Source organism: Heptranchias perlo, chromosome 25 (genome assembly GCF_035084215.1).
Source record: "Heptranchias perlo isolate sHepPer1 chromosome 25, sHepPer1.hap1, whole genome shotgun sequence".
Taxonomy (NCBI): domain Eukaryota; kingdom Metazoa; phylum Chordata; class Chondrichthyes; order Hexanchiformes; family Hexanchidae; genus Heptranchias; species Heptranchias perlo.
In genome coordinates, this window is record NC_090349.1 from 23854547 (window position 1) to 23882038 (window position 27492).

A 27492-nucleotide genomic window follows, 5' to 3' on the forward strand; every position below is an offset into this window, starting at 1 on the left:
CATTTCGTGCTTTTTGGACAATTACTGTCCTTCCTAATTTTTCATAATTTGCTTTTGTATGAGAAAGAAATGCAATATGGTGGCACTAAATTTACTTGGGGCCAAGGCATCAGTGGGGTGAATCTCTGATTTGGGAACCAGAAAATGAGGCAAAACTGAGTTCCCCCACGATTCCCATTTGAACCTTTAGGAGAAATTTTGGTGGAGCATGAAATGGGCAAATCTACTGCCTGCCTCTCCATGCCAGGGGAGTATGTCTGGAGAGTTCTCAGGCTTCCCTGGGAATTCTGTTCAGTATGCCCTTTAACAGCCTCAGCAAAACTAATGCCTATTGAGCACTGGCATGTCCTGCTAAAGCTGCAGGAAAGGCCCCTAAACTCTTTGCTAAATTTGCTGATGACACAAAGGTAGGTAGGAAAGTAAGTTGTGAAGGATGACATAAGGAGTCTGCAAAGGGATATAGATAGTTTAAGTGAGTGGGCAAAAAATTGGCAGATGGAGTATAATGTGGGAAAATGTGAAGTTGTCCACTTTGGCAGGAGGAATAGAAAAGCAGTATATTATTTAAATAGAGAGAGATTGCAGAACTCTGAGGTACAGAGGGATCTGGGTGTCCTAGTACATGGAATCTTGTCATTTATTGCAAGGGGAATGGAATATAAAAGTAGAGATGTTTTGCTACAGTTGTACAGGGCACTGGTGAGACCACATGTAGAATACTATGTGCAGTTTTGGTCTCCTTATTTAAGAACATAATTGCTTTAGAGGCAGTTCAGAGAAGGTTCACTTGACTGATTCCTGGGATGAAGGGGTTATCTTATGAGGAAGATCCTGAGGGGACTTGAAGGGGTAGCTGCTGAGAGGATGTTTCCCTTTGTGGGAGAGACTAGAACTAGGGCCACAGTTTAAAAATAAGGGGTCTCCCATTTAAGACGGAGGAGAAATTTTTTCTCTGAGGGTCGTGAGTCTGTGGAACTCCCTTCCCCAGAGCGGTGGAGGCAGGGTCATTGAATATTTTTAAGGCTGAGTTAGATAGATTCCTGATTAACCAGGGAGTCAAAGGTTATAATAGGTAGGCAGGAAAGTAGGGTTGAGGTCACAATCAGATCAGCCATGATCTTATCAAATGGCAGAGCAGGCTCGAGGGCCAAATGGCCTACTCCTGCTCTTAATTCGTATGTCTTCCAGCCAAAGGTAATTGATCCCAGAAGGGATTGATTATCTTAAACAAAATGCTCCACTGGTTCCATTGGGAGTTGAAGGTGTCGACAGTTTACCTAGGTGTTAGGCCTTTGCATGCTACCATTTCGACTTTGTTGCAGGTAGATTGGGATGGGCGCCAAGTATGATGCCCTTACTGACACAATGGGCTCAATTTTCAAATGATGTGGGGGGGAAGGGTCAACAGGCGTGCGGCAAACCCAGATAATAAAAATCATACCGTTCTCCACGCGATTGCAAGGTCATTGATGCTCATTAATCTTGTTTCCAGGTTTCATGCCCGGCCTGGTTGACAAGCAGGCTGCCAACAGGAGCTGCAATGCCTGGGTGGGGGGGGCAGGGGATGGGAGATGGTGGTCGGAAAGAGAGAGAGAGAGAGAGAGAGAGACACATCTCTGGAACAGAGAGTTGGGGGGGGGGTGGGGAAAGAGACATTGGAGCAGAGGGGTGCAGATGAGATCATTTTAAAAGGTAGTTTTAATTTATTTTTTCTAAACTTTGTGAAATGTTATTTTATTTAATTTATTTGTTTATTTTTGCCTGATCCGGCCCTTCATGCCTGGTTTCATCGGAAGCCGTTGGAAAGCCGCCCAGGTAAGTTGAAAATCGTTTTAACTATGTAACAAATAAAGTGCCTTAAGTATCTCAATGAGGTACATTTGCTTCTTTATATATCGTCCCGCCGGCTTTAACTGCCAGCGGAACTTCCGGATTCCATAACCGCGCAGGCACATGGATGCGTCTGTGAGAGACGCGGAAGTCGGCGGGTCGGAGCCGGGTTCCTTACCCGCTCGGGATTTTCCCAATTTTCCCAGCCCCTCGACTTCGATTTGAAAAATCGAGCCCCATGTGCATACATGAGTATGCAAATAAACTTGTCGGCCCCATAATTTGGGATATGACATGGACTGCTCAAATTTGTGTACTAGCGGCTCAATCCGAAGCAGTTCTGGAGGAGCAGGCTGATTGAAATTTCAGGGCCCATTTTTTTAAAGCATATTGACTTTTACAAAATTTGAGAAAGTAATAAGAATATATAATTTATTTCACAAAATTGAGCAGAGCCTTAGTCATAATCCCGGCCATTTATGAGACCCGAGCAGTAAATTCTTGCATAATATATCAGTATTTATTTAGTTTCTCCAGATACCATAGTTGACCACCCATCCATTTGCAAACAGTCATGTTTTTGTGTGGCATTATATGGGATACTTTCCTTCATTAGTCGAGGCATAGAATATAAGAGCAGGGAGGTTATGCTAAAACACTAGTTAGGCCACAGCTTGAATGTACTGCATACAGTTCTGGTCACCACATTACAGGAAAGATGTGATTGTACTAGAGAGGGTACAGAGGAGATTTACGAGGATGTTGCCAGGGCTGAAGAAATTTAGCTATGAGAAGAGATTGGGTAGGCTGGGGTTGTTTTCTTTGGAACAAAGGAGACTGAGGGGAGATTTAATTGAGGTATATAAAATTACAACAGGACTAGATAGAGTGGACAGGGAGGACCTATTTTCCTAAGCAGAGGGGTCAGTGACCAGTGGGCATAGATTTAAAGTAATTGGTAGAAGGATTAGAGGGGAGCGGAGGAGAAATTTTTTCACCCAGTGGAACTCACTGCCTGAAAGGGTGGTAGAGGCAGAAACCCTCAACTCATTTAAAAAGTACTTGGATGAGCACTTGAAGTGCCGTAACCTACAGGGCTACGGACCAAGTGATGGAAAGTCGGATTAAGCTAGATAGCTCTTTTTTGGCTGGCACAGACACGATGGGCTGAATGGCCTCCTTCTGTACCGTTACTTTCTTTGATTCTATTATACTTAACTTCTTCAGTATATTTTGCAGCTGCTCTGTAATTATTTAAAATGTATCATCATAAAAATTGTTTTTAAACATATATTCCCCATATTAAAATTATACTTCAAAGTTGGTCACAGAAACTTGAATATTGCAATTTGAATTCCTGTCAATAATATGCAAGCTTTTTTAAAAAAAAAATTAAAAATGAGCAGATTATGAATCCAGTATCAAAATTAGCTTTTTCATTGGGGGAGAAAGAGAGCATACAGCTGGCACTGCAAATACCAAAAAAGTAATTTCAGGATTAAAGTGCTACATTACTAAGTACAATAATAAAGATAAGGAGCGGAAGCTCCTCTAGCTAAGATAACAGTGATGGCTGTAAAAATCGATGTTAATACAGTAGGATAAAAAAGGCTTTAGGTTAAGGATGACATGCAACAACATACAAGACAGCATAAATTAGCAGACAAATGTGGCACTGTTTATCCAGAAGAGGTTACATTTATTTCTGTTCATTTAGGTTATACATTCAGTGTTCTGAATGTAATTTTGAAGTATTGCAGTTTGTGTGCCAGAAAATGACAAGAATACAAGTTCCTTAAAAATAAATATATACAGCTTTTAGTGATCAAGAAAACTTGTATTTTTCATTCCATCTCATGGGTTTTCTTTAATACAAGTGCGCGATTAATTACTGCCTGATAGTTTACCTTCTAACCCATATCGCACCATGGTCAAGTTATCTCATCAGACCACGATTGGGCTCCCTGGGCCATGGACAAACAAGAGAGAGAAAGAAAAGGAAAAGAAAGGAAAAAAAAAAGAAAAAGATGAGTAGAGGCGTTCAGAATGTTCACTGAAAGTTATTTTACTGTTTACTTGTATTGGGTTATTACAGTAATAAAAAGGTATCCTTGGCATTCAAGTAGCTTTAATACTGTATTGGAGTTCCTTTCATCATCAGCATGAGCTAAAATGAATGGTGTAAAATTGTGGGCAGTGTGCACCCACATTTCTGATTTGCACTACCTCTAATATATTCTGGGTTATAATATGATTTTCCCCACTGGTAAATTTTGGGCAAACTTCATGATAGCGAAACTAGCCTAAATATAGCCCAAAAGACCATTTTGGGAACTTTTAAATTTGGGTCAATTGTGAGTGTCTCCAGAAGTTGAACTACCTGAAGAGGCAATGACTATGTATTTCTATTTAGTAATTGCATCATGACCTTTTTGTTTCAATGTGGAAGAGTCGATGGGAGAGTGCTTTAATCTGCCCTCATTCTGGCAAAAGACACATTCAAAAATTCACTATGTTGATAGATGAAATGCACAGTGAAAATACTTGCAGTAGAATGCAGAAGAAATAGCTTAGGATAATAAAGCTAGCATACCGCAGCGCACATTTGATTAAAAAATCCCTTGGGGCACAACTGCTAAGGGGCGGCAGCCAGAGCAGACGTTTTAAAAAAAACACAAATTCAACAATATTTACTGTAGTGGCTCTATAATTTATGATAGGCAAAAAGTTAGAAATTAATACATAATACAAAGAACAAAGGACAAAAGCCCAACCGTGGGAAATGGTTACATTTCATTAAAACTATGACATATTACAGATTACAGTATCTGACGCTGGCTATCCACAAAGTGTCATACAAGACCCCAGATGTATCATATTATGGCTGGGATGGGTGAACTGCTGGGACTTGGCCATGTATACCCTACATACCTGATGGTGACCTTGATTTCAGTAATGTCTTATTGGCTTATAAATCAATTGTACCTGATTGATATCACCATGTAGTCATTACCTAGCAGTTTCATTAAAAGGAAAAAAAATGCACTTAATTGCGAGGCAAACTAAAACATGACCCCGAAAGAATTTAAATTCATTTGGCAATGAGATAATCGAAGGGTCAACTTTTGGCTTGATTGATAATGTGATGTATCAAAAAAAATCAAGCACTTGCTTACTGCAGCTTGAATCAAAATGTTGAAGTGTCAGAGAAACAATTTAATTCTATTGCGGTGTGACTTTCAAAAAGGCACTTAGAACCATAGAAAAGATACAGCACAGAATGGGGCCATTTGGCCCATCGTGTCCGTGCCGGCTCGAAGAACAACCAGGTGCCTATTCTAATCCCAACTTCCAGCACCCGGTCCATAGCCCTGCAGTTTACAGCACTTTAGGTGCAGGTCCTGGTACTTTTTTTTTAAAAAAAAGAGTTGAGGGTCCCTGCTCTACCACCAATTCGGGCAGCGAATTCCATACACCCACCACCCTCTGGTAAAAAAGTTTTTCCTCATGTCCCCTCTAATCCTTCCACCAATCAGCTTAAATGTATGTCCTCTAGTTCTTGAACTCTACTCTAGGGGAAACAGGTACTTCCTGTCTATTCTATCTAGGCCCCTCATAATTTTGTACACCTCAATCAAGTCTCCCCTCAGCCTCCTCTGCTCCAAGGAAAACAACCCCAGCCTATCCAATCTCTCCTCGTAGCTGCAATTTTCAAGCCCTGGCAACATTCTTGTAAATCTTCTCTGCACTCTCTCCAGAGCAATTACGTCCTTCCTGTAATGTGGTGACCAGAACTGCGCACAATACTCCAGCTGTGGCCTTACTAGCATTTTATACAGTTCCATCATTACATCCCTGCTTTTGTATTCTATACCTCGGCTAATAACGGAGATCATTCTGTATGCCTTCTTCACAACCTTATCTACCTCTACTGCCACCTTCACATGCACTCCAAGGTCTCTCACTTCCTCTACCCCTCTCAATATATTCCCGTTTACTGCGTATTCCCTTTTACTGTTTGCCCTCCCTAAGTGCATTACCTCACACTTCTCTGGGTTGAACTCCATTTGCCACTTTTCCACCCACTCCACCAACCCATTGATATCTTTTTGGAGTCTACAGCTATCCTCTTCATTATCAACTATACGGCCAATTTTTGTGTCGTCTGCAAATTTGCCAATCATGCCCCCTACATTCAAGTCCAAATCATTAATATATACCACAAACAGCAAGGGACCCAACACTGAGCCCTGTGGCACACCACTGGAAACAGATTTCCATTCGCAAAGACATCCATCAACTTTTACCCTTTGTTTCCTATTACTGAGCCAGTTTTGGATCCAATTTGCCACATTTCCCTGTATCCCATGGGCTTTTACCTTTCTGACCAGTCTGCCATGTGGGACCTTGTCAAATGCCTTACTAAAATCCATGTAGACAACATCCATTGCACTACCCTCATCAATCCTCCTTGTCACTTCCTCAAAGAATTCAATCAGATTTGTAAGGCATGACCTTCGCTGAACATATCCATGCTGTCTAAACCTGATTAAACCATGTCTTTCCAAGTGACTTATCCTATCGCTCAGTATCAATTCTAATAGTTTGCCCACCACCGAGGCAAGACTGGCCAGCCGATAACTGTTCTGCCTTTCCCTCGTACCCTTTTTAAACAATGGTACTACGTTTGCAGTCTTCCAGTCCTCCGGTACCTCCCCTGTATATAGTGAGGATTGGAAAATGATCCTCAGAGCATCCGCTATTTCCTCCCTGGATTCCTACAATAGCCTAAGAAACAATCCATCCGACTCTGGTGACTTATCAACTTTCAAGGATTCCAGTCCCACTAGTACTTCCTCTCTCGTTATGTTTACCTTATCCAATAATTCACACCTCTCCTCTTTAACTACTACATCAGGATCATCCCTTTCCCTTGTGAATAGAGACAAAATATTCATTTAAAAACCCTACTCACATCCTCTGCTTCTACACACAAGTTACCCTTATCATCCCTGATAGGTCCCACCTTTTCCTTAGCTATCCTCCTGTTCTTAATGTACTGATAAAACATCTTTGGGTTTTCTTCAATCTTACTAGCTAATATTTTTTCATGCCCTCTCTTTGCTTTCCTTATTTCCTTTTTACATCATCCCTGTACTTTCTATACTCCCCTAGGCTTTCAGCAGTATTTAGTTTTCTGTGACAGAGATATGCTTTCTTTTTCTGCTTTATCTTGCCCCGTATACTTCTAGACAACCGGAGAGGTCTAAATTTGGCAGTGCCACCCTTTTTCTTTGAGGGGACGTGTCTGCATTGTACCCGTAGAATTTCACTTTTTATTGCCTCCCACTGGCTTGCCACTGATTTCTCCTCAAGTAGTTGTGTCCAGTCCACTTCTGCCAAATCACCTCTTAGTTCTGTAAAATTTGCCTTCCCCCAATTTAAAACGTTTACTCCTGATTTAACTCTGTCGATTTAACTCTGTCCTTTTCCATAATAATGCTAAAACTAACTGAATTGTGGTCCCTATCCCCAATATGCTCACCCACCGTCACTTCACCCGCTTGCCCATCTTCATTTCCCAGGACTAAATCTAGAATTGCATCCCCTCTTGTTGGGCTTGTCACGTACTGGCTAAAAAAGTTCTCCTGGACACTGATCAAGAATTTTGCACCCTCTGCGTCCCTCACACTGTTTGAATCCCAGTTGATGTTAGGGTAGTTGAAGTCTCCTACTATTATTGCCCTCTTATTTTTGCACTCAGAAATTTGCCTACATAATTGTTCTTCCATCTCCCTTTCGCTATTCAGGGGTCTATAGTACACTCCGAGTAGTGTGACTGCCCCTTTATTTCTTATCTCAACCCATATGGCCTTGATTGATGATCCATTTAGCATATCATCCCTCCTTTTTTATCACCCACTCTATCCTGCCTGAAAACTCTATATCCAGGGATATTGAGCTGCCAATTATCCCCCTCTTTAAGCCAGGTTTCCGTTCTAGCAATGATAATGTGCTGCCATGAGCCTTTAGCTCATCTGCTTTGTTTGTAATACTCCTTGCATTGAAGTATATACCCTTTAACCCAGTCAAATTCCTGTGCTGAACACTATTTAACCTTTGCTTCTTTTGCCTTTGAGTCGCTAACTACGTCACTAGCTGCTTTTCTACTTCCTGTTTCCTGGTCTGAATTTGTCCTATCTGAACCTGCCCTTTGGTTCCCATCCCTCTGCCATACTAGTTTAAACCCTCCCCAACAGAACTAGCAAATGCCCCCGCGAGTATGTCTGTCCTGGTTCTGCTTGGGTGCAACCCGTCCAGCTTGTACAGGCCCCATCTGTCCCAAAATCGGTCCCAATGCCTCAGGAATTTAAACCCCTCTCTCCTACACCATCTCTCAAGCCACACATTCATCTAGTCTATTCTCCTATTTCTGCTCTCGCTAGCACCTGGCACTGGGAGTAATCCTGAGATTACTCCCTTAGAGGTCCTGCTTTTTAATTTATTTCCTAACTCCCTATATCCTGCTTGCAGGACCTCATCCCTTTTTTTAAACTGATGTCGTTGGTACCGACATGGACCACAACCTCTGGCTGTTCACCCTCCCCCTTCAGAACTTCAGAATGTCCTGCACTTAGTCAGGTCCCATTGAGATAAGACAAATAATTTACATTATATTTAGTAGATGCTTTTTTTTTTATTAGTGGCAGTGAAACATACACATCATACAGAAACCAAATTGAGACTTGAAGTTGCAGATGCAACCTCTATCTGTAGTTTCCCACAAAAGGAAAGTTATGTTTTGCAAAATACCCTTTTACTGGAAATAAAATCTATATATGCGACAGTATTCAGAATGAGAACTAAAGTGAAAGCTTAAAATTTACAAAATTCTACTTCAACACCACGTACTGGGTAGACAACACAATGTTTTCACCAGGATTTCAGTAATGCTCATTGGTGGATGGGTGAAATCATTGAGCTATATCCATTTGAACAGTGAAAACTTCCCAGAGGTGCAGTTACAGATTTTGGCCTTCCAAATTGATGTATAGAGAAAGCAGTTTGAGTTATAAATCTGTTATTGTTGTTTGGTGGAAGCAGCATGAGATGATTGATAGCATAACAGCAGTATATCAAATAATATTAAAGAGTACAAGCAGATCCCCTGTAATGTTGCTCACTGTAAGAAGACTTGCCTTTTTATAATAGAAATATTTCAACATTGTAATTTGAGAGATATTTTTTTAAAAATTAACTTATGGCATTGTTCACAGATAAGAGTTAGAAAACGATTACATCTCTCCTCCTGTAACTGTCTCCAGCTCTAATTCTTTGTGTCTTTCTCCTTCTCTCTTTATGCCTCTAACACCCATGCAGACTGTCCTGAATTTTGATCCTCGTGGACAGCAATAATGATGCATTAGAAAGCAAGCAGTCCAAAGCAATTATAATTCCAGGATTTTTGCTTCCACCGCTCTGGCTGTAAGTTTATGCCACACGCTGATCTCTTTGTGCGTGAAGAAGGATAACGGTGCTAAAATTACCTTTATTCCAAGTTTACTTTTTCTATATCCTTAACAATCTTATATACCTCTAAGATCACCTCTCTGACACATCCTTTCTAGTCTGATAAGCCGAACTTTCCCCCGGTCTTTCAGTTTATCTCAGACCCGTGACACTGGGGATCATAGGTGATCTGTATCTTAGCTCCATCTACCCTCTTTGGTTCCGCAACCCTTAATAACCTTGCCTAACAAAAATCAGTCTCACAACTTTTCTCTGCGGTACCACCAGTGCTTGAATGTCTCTTATTTTTTTGGGAACCAGAACTGGACACAGTATACAGGGTGCAGTCTGACCAGTGCATTATAAAGTGTGATCATTACCGATTTTAAACTTATATTCTACTGCTTTGGCTATGTAGTTCAACAGCCTACTGGCTTTGCTACTCTACATAGGTTGGACATGTATGGCAATGAATCTACAAAGACTCCGAGGTCTCTTTCAGCATCATACATGCTGAGCAGTCCACAAGGAGAAATACAGCTGAAAACATTTGTAGCAGGCCAAAAATAGTAATTTTAGTTATTTTCCTGTTGAAGGATTGTGAAAACTGACATTGTATTGATAAATTCCACTTTAATAATGAAGCAGATTTTTATACCATTTACTCAAGTGGCATGAGAAAGTAGATAACTTTTTAAAAGCATAGCATTCAGTGAATGCAGGAGCTTTTATAAAGGCAGTCTTTATTATTTGCAATGTCAGGAGATAAGAGCATAAGACCTCAAGAAATAGGGGCAGGAGTAGGCCATATGGTCCCTCGAGCCTGCTCCGCCATTCAATAAGATCATGGTTGATCTTTGACCTCAACTCCATTTTCCCACTGAATCCCCATATCCCTCAATTCCCCTAGAGTCCAAAAATCTATCGATCTCAGTCTTGAACATGCTCAACAATCGAGTATCCACAGTCTTCTGGGGTAGAGAATTCCAAAGATTCACAACCCCGAGGTGAAGAAATTCCTCCTCATCTCAGTCCTAAATGGCCGATCCCTTATCCTGAGACTAGACTCTCCAGCCAGGGGAAACAGCCTCTCAGCATCTACCCTGTCAACCCCTTCAGAATCTTATATGTTTCAATGAGATCACCTCATTCTTCTAAACTCCAGAGAGTACAGGCCCATTCTACTCAATCTCTCCTCATAGGACAACCCTCATATCCCAGGATGGAAATACAAACGATATAAAGAGAACACAAAAATATATTGGTACATAAACCAGTAAACAGCTAGCAAAAGCAACAATATACATCTATCTGTACTTCTGTTCAAACCTCTCAATTTGAAGCAATGGGCTCAATTTTCAAAAAGAAGTCCGGGTGCGTTGGGGGCAACGAACATCCAGAGCGGGTAAGGAAGCCGGCTCCAACCCGCCAACTTCCGCATTTCACACAGACGCGTCTGTGTGTGTGCGTGCGCGGCCGCTGGCTTTGTTGATTTTTAAATCAGTCATTAAGATTTTTAAACTTGTTAAAGTACTTAATTTTATGGTGATTGAGGCAGGGAAAGGATTTTCATTCTGCCTCAGCATGTTTCCTGTGCTGTGTGAAACACGCCATGTTGAAGGAGCTGTGTTTCAGCCGGCAGCCATTTGGATATTTAAATGCCTGTTTGACAGATGGGGATAAAAGGTGAGTTATTGCAGCAGGGCATTCAGTTCTCTCAGACAAACTGTTGGCTGGGAGATCTTTGGGTTTAGACTGAAAATTCTTGGTTTCCACTCAGAATTCTTCTGTTTGCACACCCTCAAACTGACACTATCTAGATGGTGGGGAGGGGGCGCGATGGCTGCATTCACCACTACATCAGAGGACGAGGAACATCACCATCCTCGCCAGGCACGGTGTGCACTTCCGCCACTTGGAGCTCCACAACGCAGTGCTGCGCCACAGGCATCTGCACAAGATCACAGAGGGAGCGACGTCGCAGGAGGCACTACCCTCGCCAGAGGGTCTGCAGTCTGAGGCTCAGCTTCCTGGGCCTCTGAGGAGCAGCGCATACGGAGGCTGAAAGTGAGTCGCCAGGTGGTCACAGACATCTACAGCCTCCTTCATGCCGAGCTGCTCTCGGCTGGGCCTCACAACATCTCATTACCCATCGTTGTTGAAGTCACCACTGCCCTCAATTTCTTCGCCTCCGGATCATTCCAGGGTGCCACAAGTCACATCGCCGGGGTCTCTCAGTCATCTGCACGCAAGTGCATAAGGCAGCTCACTGCCTTGCAATACGTCAACTTCCCCATGGATAACCTCAGCCAGATGGAGAGGGCAGTGGGATTCCACTCTGTGGCTGGCTTCCCACGGGTGCAGGGTGCAATCGATTGCACGCATATAGCAATCCGAGCACCTCCAAACAAGCAGGACTGCTCATCAACAGAAAGGGGCATCACCCCATCAACACTCAGCTCGTTTGTGACCACCGCAAAAAATTCCTTCACGCGTGCGCCAGATTTCCTGGCAGCTGCCACGATTCCTTCATTGAAGGAATCCAACAACCCAGGCCTCTTCCACACACTAAACACCCTTAAGGGCTGGCTCCTCGGGGACAAGGGATACCCCCTGCACACATGGCTCATGATGCCTCTGAGGAACCCCATCGGCGAGCAACAGCGTCAATACAACAACAGCCACATCGCCACCAGGCCTATATTTGAACATGCGATAGGGCAGCTCAAGATGCGATTTTGGTGCCTCGATCGTTCTGGGGGAAGCGCTTCAATACGCACCAGCGAGAGTGGGTTGCATTACAGTAGTGTGTTGTGTCCTGCACAACATGGCGCAAGAGAGGGGTACCGGTTGAGGCCCCATCCCCTCATCCACATCGAGTAGGAGCAGGAGGAGGACGAACCCATGGGCAGAGCAGCGGCTCACCTGGCTGCTCGTGAGGCCAGCGAGTCATTCATATGTGAACGGTTCTCGTAAGATCAGAAAGTGAGAAGAGTGCAGTCATCGCACCACTTGGAAAGACCAGCGCCAGCCACACCCCCACCCCCCACACAAAACAATCCTGTAACTACACATACACCCACTGTAAAGTGACCCACTGGGTGGCATCAACTGTCGCCGTTCATGGTGAAGCACATGAAATGGTGCTATCACAAAAGCCAGTCAAGAATGGGCAAGACGTGGCAGTAGCAGTGAGAATGATAAGATTTAATGTGACTTTAACAAAAAACAAATATAAAAGAAAAACATCTGTCTGTCAGACACCCTTGTGCATACCCTTTCTGATCACAAATCCTTAGCCTTTCTCTTCCAATGCTTCTAAGTGGTGCACCCACTGTGGCTGCAGCAGAGGTAGTGGTAGGTTGCTCTTGTTCATGCCCTGACAGCTTAGATGCTTTTGGCCTACACCCTCTGGGTTTTGAAGCCCGTAAGGGCCCCTCCAAAGACTGCTCCACCTGCACTTGTGCAGGGGCAGACTCAGCCACCTGGAGAGGAGGCAGCATTGCGGATACTGGTTGAGGGGGGGGGGGGGGGGGCAACGGGTGAGACGTGGGAGCGCTTTGAGTGGTGTCCCCACTTCCTTATCCCCTTTCGCCATCATCCCTCTCCTAGGCCAAGAGCACATCACTCCTACCACACTGCTGGACAACAGTTTGGAGGACATGTGTGATGTCTTGTAAGGCCTGTGCCAATGTATCCATCTGCCTGTCTAAGGCAGCAGAATGTAGTTCACCCTGAGCCCACACGGTCATTGTCAGGGCCTGAATGGACTAATTTGTGAGTCACGCTTGAAGCTCAACGGAGGCTAGCCTTCTCTCCATTGCAGAAATTCCTGTACTTACCTGCGACACTATCTCAGACATTTCAGCAGTTACGTGTGACACTCTCTGACAGTTGCTCACATACCTTTGCCACCATTCCACTCATGCAGGAGTTGCACCCCTTCATTCTCTGCATTGTTGTGGAGAGTGTGCATGGCACCTGTTCCAGAGCTTCACAAATGTGCTGCTGTCCCTCGATCATTCTCCTTTTAAAGGATGGCCTCTGGGGTTCAGCATCTGCGTCGAGCTGAGCAGAGCCTGGAGAAGGGTGCTCCCACCAATGCAGACCCTCCACAGCTGCCTCTGCCACCAGTGTCTGCTCATGCTCACGTGTGGTGACTCACCAGCTGCCAACTAACGGACTACCGGGACCTACGGAGGTGTGAGTGTCTGCGCTAGTGGATAGCTTGCTTAGATGTGACGGTGCACCCTCAGAGGCCGGCAGGTCCTCTTAGGAATCGCCCTCTGCCGTCACTGCAGTCGTTGAATGGCCTGTAAGGGAACAGAAAGCAATATTAAGTATCATCACAGATGTGTCATGTTGTGATGAGCATAATGAGGTGTTCAACATGCCAATCACTGTTAAGATTAATTCATGTTGTGTGTGATGAATGTTAAAGTTGTGTCACCAGATGTTTGTGGGGTGGCAGTCTCGGCATCCCCGACGGACAGGCACTCGAGGGTGCGGCTGATCTGCAGGGCCGCCTCCTCGTCCACATCTGTGAGGACCACTATTTGTGGAGGCCTCCCTTCGGTGCTCGTCCTCTCGAGCATTCTGAGCTCCCTTCTCCTAGAAGGGGAGAAAGTACAGACGAGGGAGTGAGTGATGGGGGGGGGCTATCGGGCGCGTGGGTAACGCGCCCGGTGAAATTAGTCAGTTTCCTGCGCGATTGTAGGATCCAATCCACTAATTGGATCCACTTACCTGCTCCTCCGGGTTCCCCACTGCTGATCTGCGCGTCGGGCGGGCTGCGCATGCGCAGTGAGATCTGTCAGCTGGAGGAGCTCTATTTAAAGGGGCAGTCCTCCACTGACAGATGCTGCAACAAACAGAAAAAATTACAGCATGGAGCAGCCCAGGGGGAAGGCTGCTCCCAGTTTAATGATGCCTCACTCCAGGTATCAATACATGGGGTGAGGAGGAGGGGGAGGACAGAGATCTTCCTCCCGGCGTGCGGGAGGAAGCGGCCTGCCTCTGCCACCAGGAAGGCCTGGCTCGAGGTGGCAGAGGAGGTCACCAGCGCAACCAACATATCGCCCACCTGCATACAGTGCAGGAGGCGCTCCAACGACCTCAGTAGGTCAGCCAAAGTGAGTACACGTAGTCTTTCCCCTACACTCCGTCTGCCACATCACTGCCCCCACTCATCTCCTTCAGCACTGCCAACACTACTCTGTCACATCAACCCTCATACCCACTCAAACCTCATCCTCATCTTACCTGCACCTACTCACCTCGCCAATACTCATCCCGCCACTACCACTCAACCCAATCCTCATACAATCTCATGGCTCTATCTCATACTCACCCTCTCGTGCATCTCTTTCACGGCCAGTCTCACTCAACCACAGGGCATGCATCACATATGTGCAGTCGGCAGCGTAAGGCAAACGTGTCGTGAGCATGAAGGGGATGCACAAGGGTGTGAGGGTTTGTCATGGGTGTTACTTCTATTGAATTTCTGACCAACTCACATTACATATTATATTGGCACCACTACTGCCATGTCTTCGCGAATCCTGTCTGGTTTGTGCAATAATGCCCTCTCCTGAGGATCACTATGAGGACCCACAACTGATGTCACCCATTGTGTCACTGCAGAGTGGGTGTAGGTGTATTTGCAGGGCTCTTTTGTGCAGACGACTGAGAGACATCGGCGACGTCCCTGGTTGCACCCTGGAAGGATGCGGAGGAGAAGTTGTTGAGGGCAGTGGTGACTTTGACAGCGACAGGTAAGAAGATGGTGCTCGGGCCAGCCAGGAGCAGCTCGGCATGAAAGAGGCTGCAGATGTCCACGACTCCATGTCGAGTGACTCTGAGCCTCCGTGTGCACTGCTGCTCAGAGAGGTCCAGGAAGCTGAGCCTCGGTCTGTGGACCCTGTGGCGAGGGTAGTGCCCTCTGCGACGCATCTCTCTCTGCGGTAGCCCTCCCTTCTGCTGTACAGGTGGATGTGTCACAGCACTCTGTTGTGGAGCTCCACGTGTCAGAGGTGGACGGCGTGGATGGCGAGGCTGGTGATGCTGTTCGCCCTCCGAGGAGGTCATGACTGCAGCAACGGCGGCCCCCATCTGCAAGATGTACATCTGAGGGGGTCCGCACGGTAGGTACATGTCTCCGGACCCTGGGGTAAGTGTGCAGGTTGGTGACTTTGACTGTCAGGAGGTGGGTGGTGGAGGCCAAACTTTGTCCCAAGTGACAGAGTGGCCTCCTGCAATGGGTGAGGGTCTCCCCCACCCCCACCTGTCAAATGGACCTTTGCAGCTGCCACAGGCTGACAGCTGCAACACGTCCATTTGACCTGGGAGTGTTTCCCCCAGTGTGGGAAACAGTCCCAGTTTGCTCTAAAATCCCATATAATCCTTTAACCTGAAATACCTAAATAAATACCTTCAAGTGGAACCCCGCTGACTTTAATTGCCTGCGGGATTCCCACCAGCGGGGGCTGCGCTCGCACGCCGGCGCGTCAGTGGGGAACCCGGAAGTGCGCAGGTTCGGGGCGGGCTCCGGTACCGCGCCGGGATTCTCCGATTTTCAGAGCCCCCCCCGCCAGGAACGCACCCGACAGCGGGTGCAAAAATAGAGCCCATGATCTTCATGTCTAAAAATGTTACCTGAACTTCTTAGTCGATTTATAGCCTTGTAGTTAAAGGATACTGGTTTATATTCAACAGCATCTTCATTGGAAAAACATCAGGATGTAGAGAATTGATACTAATTACATATGAGAATTAATAGTACTGTTTGCCACACTTACCTGCTATACTTGCAAATATTTCGCTAATCCCGATCATTACATACTGTGGAATTTGCCACCATATTGATAATGGTGCAGCGTTGTACCACACATTTCCAATCTGTTGCTCAATTGTACCATTCCGTAGGCTATTCAAACGCTGATCTTCCAGAATTCCTGACAAGAAAAAACAGAATAGGTTTGTACACAAACAGTGAAACAGAATATTTGGCAACTAATATATGTGCAGCCCGATAATCCTGAAGTCTTTGGTTAGGTTTTCATTTATATCTTGTTCTAATCAAACCATTACATGTTTTATGGATTTATTTTTGTTTCTGAAATTTCAATCTTCAAGATCATATAAATGATGAAATAGGCAAAACTACATTTAATAAAACAAAATTCAATTCCAATTCTAAACCATTATTCAGTTTTGCCATTTCATCTTCACAGAACAAATGAATGCAAAGTTAAAGCTTTGAATCATCCATTATTGCCATTAACTGTCATTACAATGTTCTTCACAGGTAATTCAGATTTAATTAGGGCATTTTACTGCTGGCGACTGAATATGTGGGGAAACCACGAAGTAGAGGAACTATTTCAATGGGGGAAATTTCATAGTTTGCATACAGATAAATGAGTTATAGCACGCATCAAAACTTTCAAGTGCTGAAATTGAAATTTAAATGTCTGAGCAAGGTACAATTTCTATTTACAGAAAGCCTGAATAAAATCAACTGCTTAAACTGAGAAAAAAAAATCTCAAGATGCTGACTCAATTTCTTTTTTTTTTAAAGTTACTTCCCAATTTCTTACATAGGAATACTGATATTTTTATTGGAAGAGAGCCAGCCAGTATCTTGTGTATTTGAAATCCCTATTTTACTGTTGTTCAGGAAGAGTGCAGAACTAGGGTCTCTAGTGAGTTGTTAAATTGCACGTGTTATCAAATTTCCACCATTAAAACAGCTGATTTCAGAGTTTCTCATTTATTAAGTCAGCAGCAGTAAACGATAAGACAACCATCTCCAGAACTGACACAACCCCTCTCATGGAAAATTATGAGCCAGCTAAATGGGTCCACTCTGATGCCTAATGTATGAAAAGAATCTGTTGGAATTTGATATTGAACATTTCATTTATTAAACATACATAATTTGAAGCCTGTCTTTTTCATTTAAACATTTGAATATTTTCTTTATTTCAAAAAAACTTTTCAAAAGCAAATTTTAAATTTGGGCACACATTTAGTTTAATCTCTTTTGCAATCACACTCATGGAATGCAACATCTAATAATTAGGACTGATAATAGGAAGTGCTTCTTTACACAAAAGAGTGAATGGACTTCCAGGTAGAGTTTTCATCTGTACTATTCTATCATTCATGGAACATTTTGATGTTGCAATGTGGGAAATGTAGGGTCTTTCTGGATGGATTAATTAAAATGGGCCAGATGGCCTTCCTCATCTGTAATTATCTTTGTTTCATTGAACAGAAAAAGGTGGCCAGGCTTATTTTTCCATACAGGGCTAAATGAAATGAAAATGATTAATTTGCAAACTGCATACATATAGTTAGAGATCATAGAAAATAGAAAATATAAATCTTCCAAACGTTGTTTGAACAAGGTTGGAAATGTTAATAGAAAACTGACCAATCAACGGAACATCCTATAATAAACTTCATGCTATGTAATTGCATTCAAGATGGGAATAAAACCATTTCTAATATATCTTTTCTCTACATTACACAGAAAACACAAAAACTCCTCAAACCTTATTCAAATTATTCAAAAATCAAAAACTGGAGACTGTTTAAATGTTCTGGCCTTTAGAAGGATGCCCAATAGAGAATTTATTCTAAATGCTACAAATCAGTTTTTTATGAAATGGAAATTAAATATTTCAGCTTTATTTCATCTTGTTGTTTATGTATAATACATTGGTACTAAGCATGGATAGGTAAATGAATGGGTGCACATTTAATATAAATACATCAATGTCACCACTAAACAAAACATCATAAAAATCATTTTCAAAACATTTCCTAGAGGTACTTAACCAGAGTTTTTTTACTTGTAATATTCTATATCATAAGCAATTTTTAAAGTCAGTTTAATTTTAGTGTGTTAATTAATTTACTGATAACTAACTTCTAAATTAACTCAAGCAGTGAGAGAGCAGTGTTTAATTCTTTCGATTTTAATGAATTGTTGGGAAAGGAATGCTGCAGTTTTAATTAACTAGGTTCAAAATATTTTAGACTATTTAATTGTTCCCAAGTAAAGAATACCACGTTGCATATATGTGTTGCTCAAACCATGCAACCGAACTGTATGGATTTGTAAAACTGGAAGGTTAATATTTTAAAGCTATAAATGGTTCTCAGTTGTTTTAGAATTAAATATGCCATGTATAGCTAAAAGTTAAAGATATCAAATAGGTAGGGGGCGGGGGGAGAAACAGACACTGGAATCCTCATATAGCAATTCATGTGGTTGCAGTTCCAGGTCAGAGAGAAACAAAAAAGAAAAAACAATGCTGAAAATCAATTCCTCTCTTTAAAACAGTGATGCTGGTAGCTCTCCTGTACCTTGCTCAAGTGGAAACAAGAGAGTGAGTGGTGATGGGACGAGAGAAGGAAGTATCACACAGCCAACACTGACTTTATTTTCTCTCAATGTTCAGCAGGAGTTACAGTACAGCAATCAGTAGCAGGAATTTCTCTTCTTCAGCAGGGATGCTTAAAAGCAGCTGCGATCTCACCAGCTGAGGTCAGCTAGTTCAATAGAAACGTGGGATCATGCTGTATGGCTCAAGATCACACTAAGTGGTACAGTTACCCACTGAGTTCTTAAATTGACACTTTATAGAAAAGTTGCATATATATTTGTAAAGTTCATCTCGTAAAATCAAAATAAACCATACATGGAATATCTACTACTTCAAGTGCTGCATCCTACAGCTGGTTGGGGAGGGGAAACAGAAGCTGTAGTTTGTTAATTCAGATATTGCCCCTATTTGAGAGTGTTGATCATTTTTACACCAACTTACGGCCAAGTGGTGTATTCCATCTTGATGTTGAAGCCACATCTCATCATGCAATGCTGGCTTAATTCTGCCGTATACACTTACCGCTAATTTGCCAAAAACAACTGAACCAATTATTTGGGGACAGACCTACATCTGCCACTTTTTGATATTCCAAAGCTGTAACACCAGTATTATAAGCCAATACCTTTTGTTTTTTATTTACTGGAATGAACTTGCTGTCCAAAATGAGTGTGGCAAGCATACTAATGCTTGACCTACTAGGATGCAATACAAATGGATTTTGAGAAAAGGAATCGTTCTTCAATATATTCAGGTATACTGTACCAGTATGGAATTAAGTGCCTACAAAATACACTTTTCACAACTTAAACATATTGTCCTAAAAAAAAAGCACAACTTCTAACCATCAATAAATGCAACTTCTATGACTTGAACCTATATATACTACATAATGCTGACTACTTCTAACACTTTTTAAAATAGACCTGTACAAATTGATTTGTACTGTTTGACACACATCTTGCGGTCATGTTATTGTTTCAATGGATCTGGCTTCAGTTGTATCATTGTTTAGGACATCAGACAATCTCATCAAGATACATTATATTTTAGTTGCACCACTGCTAGCTGCTTAGAATGGCAATCTTATCAAAAGACTAATGTCAACAGCTGTGACCTTTGAATCTTCAGCTGATATAACTGTTCTAATAATGGGCAGAATCTACCTTCAGCCTTGTGAACACAAAAGATCTCACTGACAGACGCAAAGGTTGCTGGCTATTGTAGGACAATTTCCTGTCACCATTTCTGACAGACTATGAGATAGGAAAACATTTTTATTTAAAAGGTCAACCACCACCACAATGTCTGTCTTCCTACATTTTTATCTTTCAATACTGTATAATGAATTATCGTTAAAGGGTGCCATAATAGAACAATCTCCAGGGAAGAATTTTTTAATCCAATATCCCATAACAGTATTAATCTTTCCTTTCCCATACCAGGTCCTGTGTGGCACATAGCAGCAGCGGCAAAATTATCTGTTAATGAAGCCAATGAAGTTCAAACATCTTTTGTTTGGGGTGGGGGGGGGGGGGGAAGAAAGAGAAGAGAGGAGAGAAGAAGAAAGGTGGAACATTTCCATATCCACAATAACTAGGCTCTCAAACAGAAGACGCATTTGAAATGGAATTCTTATTTCCTTTCCTGGAGCTCTTTTAAATTCTGGTTTGAAGTTTGTTGCTCCGCTGCTTTCCTGGCTGTACCTCCACTGCTTGCTGACTCCTGAACTGGATTAGCCTCGGATTTCCTGGATTTTAATCTACTCCCCCAATGCTGGCCTCCTGAATCAACCTGTGCTCCTCAACCATTTCCCAGTATCAATCTCAACTTCCCTATTGGCCTCTGAGATCAAACTCTACTGGTTACTGTATAATTCTCCACTTCTCTAGCAGCTCCTGAATTAACCACCGCTCCTCTTATGATTTCTGAACTGCACTTCTCTCCTCCACTGGTTGCAAGTCTGGTTGTTGCAGTACCAGTTCCCAAGCTGTACATATCATACAGAATTAGCATTCAATTTGTCATCCTTTTAGTCATTCTGAAGGAGATTGCTAAATAAAGCTGGTAGAGGTTGCAAGAGTAATATTCCTTTTACTAAGAAAGGTTACTGAACATCAAACAAATGAAAACTAATACAGCAGTGAAAATTAAAGTTTAGAAAAAAAGGTGGGTGGACACACTAATTTACTTACTAGATGGCAAGTTGTTTTGCCTTTCAGTTCACCGAGGCATCTCACGTCTGCATTGGCACCATTTTGCACGAGAATTGGACCCTCCAAGCAAACTATGTTTCATAGTAGACTCGTACCAATGACCCTGCTGCTGGTGCATATTGAATGTGGAAACATGTTGTAGCTCCACTGTTCTAGTATAAACTGTTGCTCTAGCAAGGACTGGTGTGCCCAGCAGGTATCAAAATATTCTACTGAACAGGCCCATAAGTGTTGTAAGAGAGAAAAATACCTCCACCTGGCATGTTTCAGGTCATTCTTGTTATCCTGTGAACTACTGATTAGAGGCAAATTAGAAGCAATTAGAAGCAAATTTTTTTGCACACAACTCCCCCTCATATGACAACATGAATGGATTGTTGGCTACAATTCTCATTCACATTATTACTGCCATAGAAACAAAAGAAAAAGCTTGCATTTATGTAGCACCTTTCATAACCTCAGGACATCCCAAAGCACTTCACAGCCACTGAAGTATCTTTGACATGCAGTCATAATGTAGGGAAGTGCAGTGTACAAACAGCAATGAGACAAATTACTAGATTGTTTATTTGTGGTGGTGTTGGTTAAGGAATAAAGGGAACTTCATGATGGTACATGGGAGGGAATCCTACACAAAGGATTTGCTTCTGGGCTACATAAAGCACAATCTAAAGCAGGGCAATTGGAATAGATAGAGACACAAAGTACAAGTATTTTGTGACAGTTCAGTAGAATTTATTTCCTCTTTAACCAACTATGAGAATTGTAATGATGAATAAAGATGGGAATAGTTGGATGTTTATTTGTTTGATCATAAAGTGATGACAGCACATATTCCTCCAGCAGCCTATCCAAACAATTCCAAGTCAAATGAAATCAAGCAGTGACAACATAATATTCTAAAATAAATCTATCCTTCAGCAATAGCTAGGAATTCAGATGGCACAAAATTAGTGTTCAGTACTGGAATGAGAGGAATTTGGGAGTCAGTTCATTAAAACTGTAACAGACTTACTCTTAGAAACCGAAAGTTGAACTTTAAAAAGATTTCCAAAATCCTATTTAATATAAGTTCAGTGGTTTCCTTTATTGAGAAATAATCCGCAGCCATTGCTACACTTAGCTCAATAATTCAAATAAATTTATGAAATTCATTCCATGATGGTCAATGAAATTTGTTGCCTAGCAAAATAATTCATTGCGGCATCACTTAATAGTTGGATTCCAGAATGAATAAAATCAAACTTAATAATGAAAGACTCATGGAATTACTTCATTTTACCAGTGAAAAGCAAAATACTAAAGATGTTGGAAATCTGAAACAAACAGCAAATGCTAGAAATACACACTAAAAAAAAAACTACTTAAGGCTTCTTTTAAAAGATTATAATTCCCATCACTTTACCTCAGTCTAGTTGCGCGATTGAAGGTTATGACCTACAAATCCATTGTGGGACACTAACTTTTACTACTATTTAGAGTCCTTTTGATAAGTCTACCTTAGGACTACAACAGGAGGAAGAAAATCATACCTAAACTTAATTAAAAAGGACATCATAACAAGACCTAATGTCATTTAAAACATATGGTCCATTTCCTCATCCCACAAGTTTTCTGCCAGGATCTCAGTCATGCATAGTTCACGTGATATACCCTAAATAAGGAAGGAAAGCAGAATATCCTTGGTGTCTTCACTGCTATCCCCCGTGACAGAATAGTTCCTTGATGCGCAAGCCTTTATTTAAAATAGAGGTCCTGATCTGCTCTTCATGATAATTGTCAGGATAACGACTGGAACTACCAGCATCAGTCATAAGGAGCTACTCAACCCCAATGGTCACTGCAGTAAAGAAATTTGAAAGTGCAGCAACAATCTTGGCATCGATTCAAATGCTATTTATTCCAACAAGTTTGATCCATCAGTACCAGGTAATCTCAGTACTAAAACCTTCCTCCAAGCTGCAGTTCCTCCTCTGGATAGAGGGAGGCATAGTCTACACAGATGAGCAACAAAAAATAGCAGAGGTTTCTAAATTCGCCAATGATCTCAATAGGAATTTAAAGGGATACTCCAATTCAAGATCCGCACTGGCCCTGTTCTCATTTACTTGCTCTTCAATGTTCCCTCATCCTACAGTCTTCAGGTTTGATTGAATATACGAAACCAAGACTGGCTACCACTTCAATAATCACTAGAAGGCTATACAATAGGGCTATACAATATAATAAAAAATTACAATACTATTATAATGCACTTGATGTTTAGTCCTCCAATTTACAAAAACTCTTGTTACAGCTAGTCATTTTTATAATCTCAAAGTGACTTGCATTTTACAATATTAAATTCTGAAGATAAAAATGTTTGAAACTTTATTCAAGACAATCTTACCAGCAGCCACTGCAGAGCACATGACAAAAAACATGCCAACAGCGATTCTCTTCAAAGATGAAGGCAGCAGGCCTCTCCTCTTTAATATGGGATCTACCACTTTATCTTTCACTGGGATCAAGACCAGAATAAGTACTGCATCAAACATGGTGAACCAAGCTGCTGGAAGCTGTAGAAAAGTATGGTTGGAACAGAACACAATTTTAAAAAGTGAAATCAGAAATTATAAAAATAAGTGAAGACATAACAGTATAATAAAAAGGTCTTCGAACTGAAACATTGGGCCCGATGTTACCAGGGCTGCGGGTTCTCGGTGGGGGGGGAGGGGTAACGCGCCCGGCGAAATTAGTCAGCCACCCGCGCGATCGTAGCCCAATTGGATCCACTTACCTTGTCCTCCGGGTTCCCCACTGCTGATCTGCGCGTCGGGCGGGCTGCGCATGCGCAGTAAGATCTGTCAGCTGGAGGAGCTCTATTTAAAGGGGCAGTCCTCCACTGACAGATGCTGCAACAAACAGAAAAAATTACAGCATGGAGCAGCCCAGAGGGAAGGCTGCTCCCAGTTTAATGATGCCTCACTCCAGGTATCAATACATGGGGTGAAGAGGAGGGGGAGGACAGAGATCTTCCCCCCGGCGGGCGGAAGCAGCCTGCCTCTGCCACCAGGAAGGCCTGGCTCGAGGTAGCGGAGGAGGTCACCTGCACCAACATATCGCCCATCTGCATACAATACAGGAGGCGCTCCAATGACCTCAGTAGGTCAGCCGAAGTGAGTACACGTAGTCTTTCCCCTACACTCCGTCTGCCACGTCACCGCCCCCACCCCACATCTCCTTCTGCACTGCCAACACTACTCTGTCACATCACCCCTCATACCCACTCAAACCTCATCCTCATCTTACCTGCACCTACTCACCTCGCCAGTACTCATCCCGCCACTACCACTCAACCCAATCCTCATACAATCTCATGGCTCTATCTCATACTCACCCTCTCGTGCATCTCTTTCACGGTCAGCCTCACTCAACCTGCCACTACCTGTGCTGCAGCCACAGGGCATGCATCACATATGTGCAGTAGGCAGCGTAAGGCAAACGTGTCGTGAGCATGAAGGGGATGCACAAGGGCGTTTGAGGGTTTGTCATGGTTGTTACTTATATTGAATTTCTGACCAACTCACATTACATATTATATTGGCACCACTACTGCCATGTCTTCGCAAATCTTGTCTGGTTTGTGCAATAATGCCCCTTCCTGAGGATCACTATGAAGACCCACAACTGATGCCACCCATTGTGTCACTGCAGAGTGGGTATAGGTGTATTTGCAGGGCTCTTTTGTGCAGGCGGCTGAGAGACGTCGGCAATGTCCCCGGTTGCACCCTGGAAGGATGCGGAGGAGAAGTTGTTGAGGGCAGTGGTGACTTTGGCAGCGACAGGTAAGAAGATGGTGCTCGGGCCAGCCAGGAGCAGCTTGGCATGAAGGAGGCTGCAGATGTCCACGACTACATGTCGAGTGACTCTGAGCCTCCATGTGCACTGCTGCTCAGAGGGGTCCAGGAAGCTGAGCCTCAGTCTGTGGACCCTGTGGCGAGGGTAGTGCTCTCTGTGACGCATCTCTCTCTGCGGTAGCCCTCCCTTCTGCTGTACAGGTGGATGTGTCACAGCACTCTGTTGTGGAGCTCCATGTGTCAGAGGTGGACGGCGTGGATGGTGAGGCTGGTGATGCTGTTCGCCCTCCGAGGAGGTCATGACTGCAGCTACGGCGGCCCCCACCGGGAAGATGTACATCTGAGGGGGTCCGCAAGGTAGGTACAAGTCTCTGGATCCCGGGGTAAGTGTGCAAGTTGGTGACTTTGATTGTCAAGAGGAGGGTGGTGGAGGCCAAACTTTGTCCCAAGTGACAGAGTGGCCTCCTGCAATGAATGAGGGTCTCCCCCCCCTGTTAAATGGACCTTTGCAGCTGCCACAGGCTGGCAGCTGCAACAGGTCCATTTGACCTGGGAGTGTTTCCCCCAGTGTAGGAAACAGTCCCAGTTTGCTTTAAAATCCCACCCCTCCTCACATAATCCCTTAATCAGGTCAGTTAATGACTTGAACAAGCAAAGTAAATAGCTTCAAGTGGCATCCCGCTGGCTTTAATTGCCTGCAGGATTCCCACCAGCGGGGGCTGCGCGCACACGCCGGCGCGTCAGTGGGGAACCCGGAAGTGGGCGGGTTGGAGTCGGGCTCCCGACCCACTCCGGGATTCTCCGATTTTCGGAGCCCCCCCCCACCAGGAATGCACCCGATAGCGGGTGCTAAAATGACGCCCATTAACTGTTTCTTTCTCCACAGATGCTGCCTCACTTGCTAAGCTTTTCCAGCATTTTCTGTCTTTACTTCAGATTTCCAGCATCTGCAGTATTTTGCTTTTGACAGTATAATAAACAATGCATTGTAATTTTCTGTTAGAAACTGCACTCTATGTAACAAAAACAGCTTTTTTATTTTGTCTTAAAAAAGTAAATATTTGTATTAGAGGTGTTACTTCTTATGTTAATGGCCATGTTATTTTTTTAAGCAAGTAGTGTTCTTTTGCTGCATCCCACCATTCCCTCTCAATGTACTGTAAAAGAAAACTGATTTTTTAAACATATCAAAAAGTCCTTCCTCCCACCTCATGAAAGCCTTGACTATTATGTATGTGCTCCAGTAAGGTCAAGGAATATGACTATTTGTCAGTACAGTTATGTCCACACATACAAATACAAAATGCATAAACCACAATTCAAGAGAACAACAGATCAGTTATGTTTCATAGATAAACATTTCTGGGTATTCTGAGTTAAAATAGAATTAAAAAACACAAAATTAAGACTAGTAAATTTTCTGTGTCGGTTAGTGCCGTTTTCTATTATCAAATAAAATCTTGCAGAAGATGTTGACTGTTGAAAGGTTGACAAATACTAAGTGACAAAACATCTACATCACCAGCAGATGGCTCACTGATTTCACAATCTGCAGCAAAATATTGGCATTAACTTGTAACTCATAATATTGGTCTCCCATTTGCTAATTATGCAAAGCATTTAAGACCAGACAGACCTTTACTTCGAAGGGGTTGAGGAAATTGAATATGCGTGATCTTAATCTTAAATAAGCTACAAAAAATACTTTGGGGAATGTGTTCATTGTCCACAATAAGAGTGTTCCTGGACATAACGCAGCTTGTTGACTAAGGTGCAGTTACAGATTCCAGAAAGGAATCACTCTTTTCCTCCTGTTCAAAGCCTGCCAATTTGGCATAATTAGTGATAGCCCTACATTAAATCACAAGTGAACTTATCTCCCTATTCAATTACATAACTTTGCAAAAGTCATGAGGCCACACTGATTGTAATACAGAGAAGACCTACTGTTCTTTGTGATAAGGGCGTCAGTCTATCTTTGACAAAGAATATGGTCAGGGACTAAGTTCAATTTATTAGCAATTGCAAAAACTTAGATGGAGTTTTTTTTAAAAAACTAAATTTCTTTTTTTTAGAAAAAAATGAATGCATCTATTGAAACTGCTGTCGACTACTAAAATATCCCAAGACATTTTTTTTGAACAGTTTAATTTCCTTCTTTAATTAATTACATTATCTTTCCTGATAAATTCCTCCCTCAGATCCCAGGGCTTTTGTATGCTTCTACAGATTTAATATTGTATCTGTCTAGCTATGCGTGCAGTCAGTTCTACACTAAGTTTAGAATCATGTGCAGTAGGCAGCGTAGAAGGAGGCCATTCGGCCCATCGTGCCTGTACCGGCTCTTGAAAGAGCGATCCAATTAGTCCCACTCGCCATCTCTTTCCCTATAGCCCTGCAATTTTTTCCACTTCATTTATCTAATTCTCTTTTGAAAGTTATTAGTGAATCTGCTTCCACCACCCTTTCAGGTAGTGCATTCCAGAGCATAACAACTCGCAGCGTAAAAATGTTTTTCTTCATGTCGCCTCTGGCTCTTTTGCCAATTACCTTAAATTTGTGTCCTCTGGTTACTGACCATTCTGCCACTGGAAACAGTTTCTCCTTATTTACTCTGATCAAAACCCATTATGATTTTGTACACCTCTATCAAATCTCCCCTTAACCTTCTCTGCTCGAAGCAGAATAACCCCAAATTCTCCA

General features: G+C 42.9%; 1 protein-coding gene across 1 annotated transcript in view; it reads right to left on the bottom strand.

The window, feature by feature from the left end:
• slc15a4 (solute carrier family 15 member 4) overlaps positions 1 to 27492 on the bottom strand; it is a 72144-nt gene that overhangs the window by 22920 nt on the left and 21732 nt on the right. Inside the window, exons 5-6 of the mRNA XM_068005755.1 lie at positions 23340 to 23508; positions 16137 to 16292 (exon numbers count right to left, since the gene is read on the bottom strand). Coding sequence (XP_067861856.1) covers positions 16137 to 16292; positions 23340 to 23508 — 325 coding nt within the window. The remainder of the gene's footprint in view (positions 1 to 16136; positions 16293 to 23339; positions 23509 to 27492) is intronic.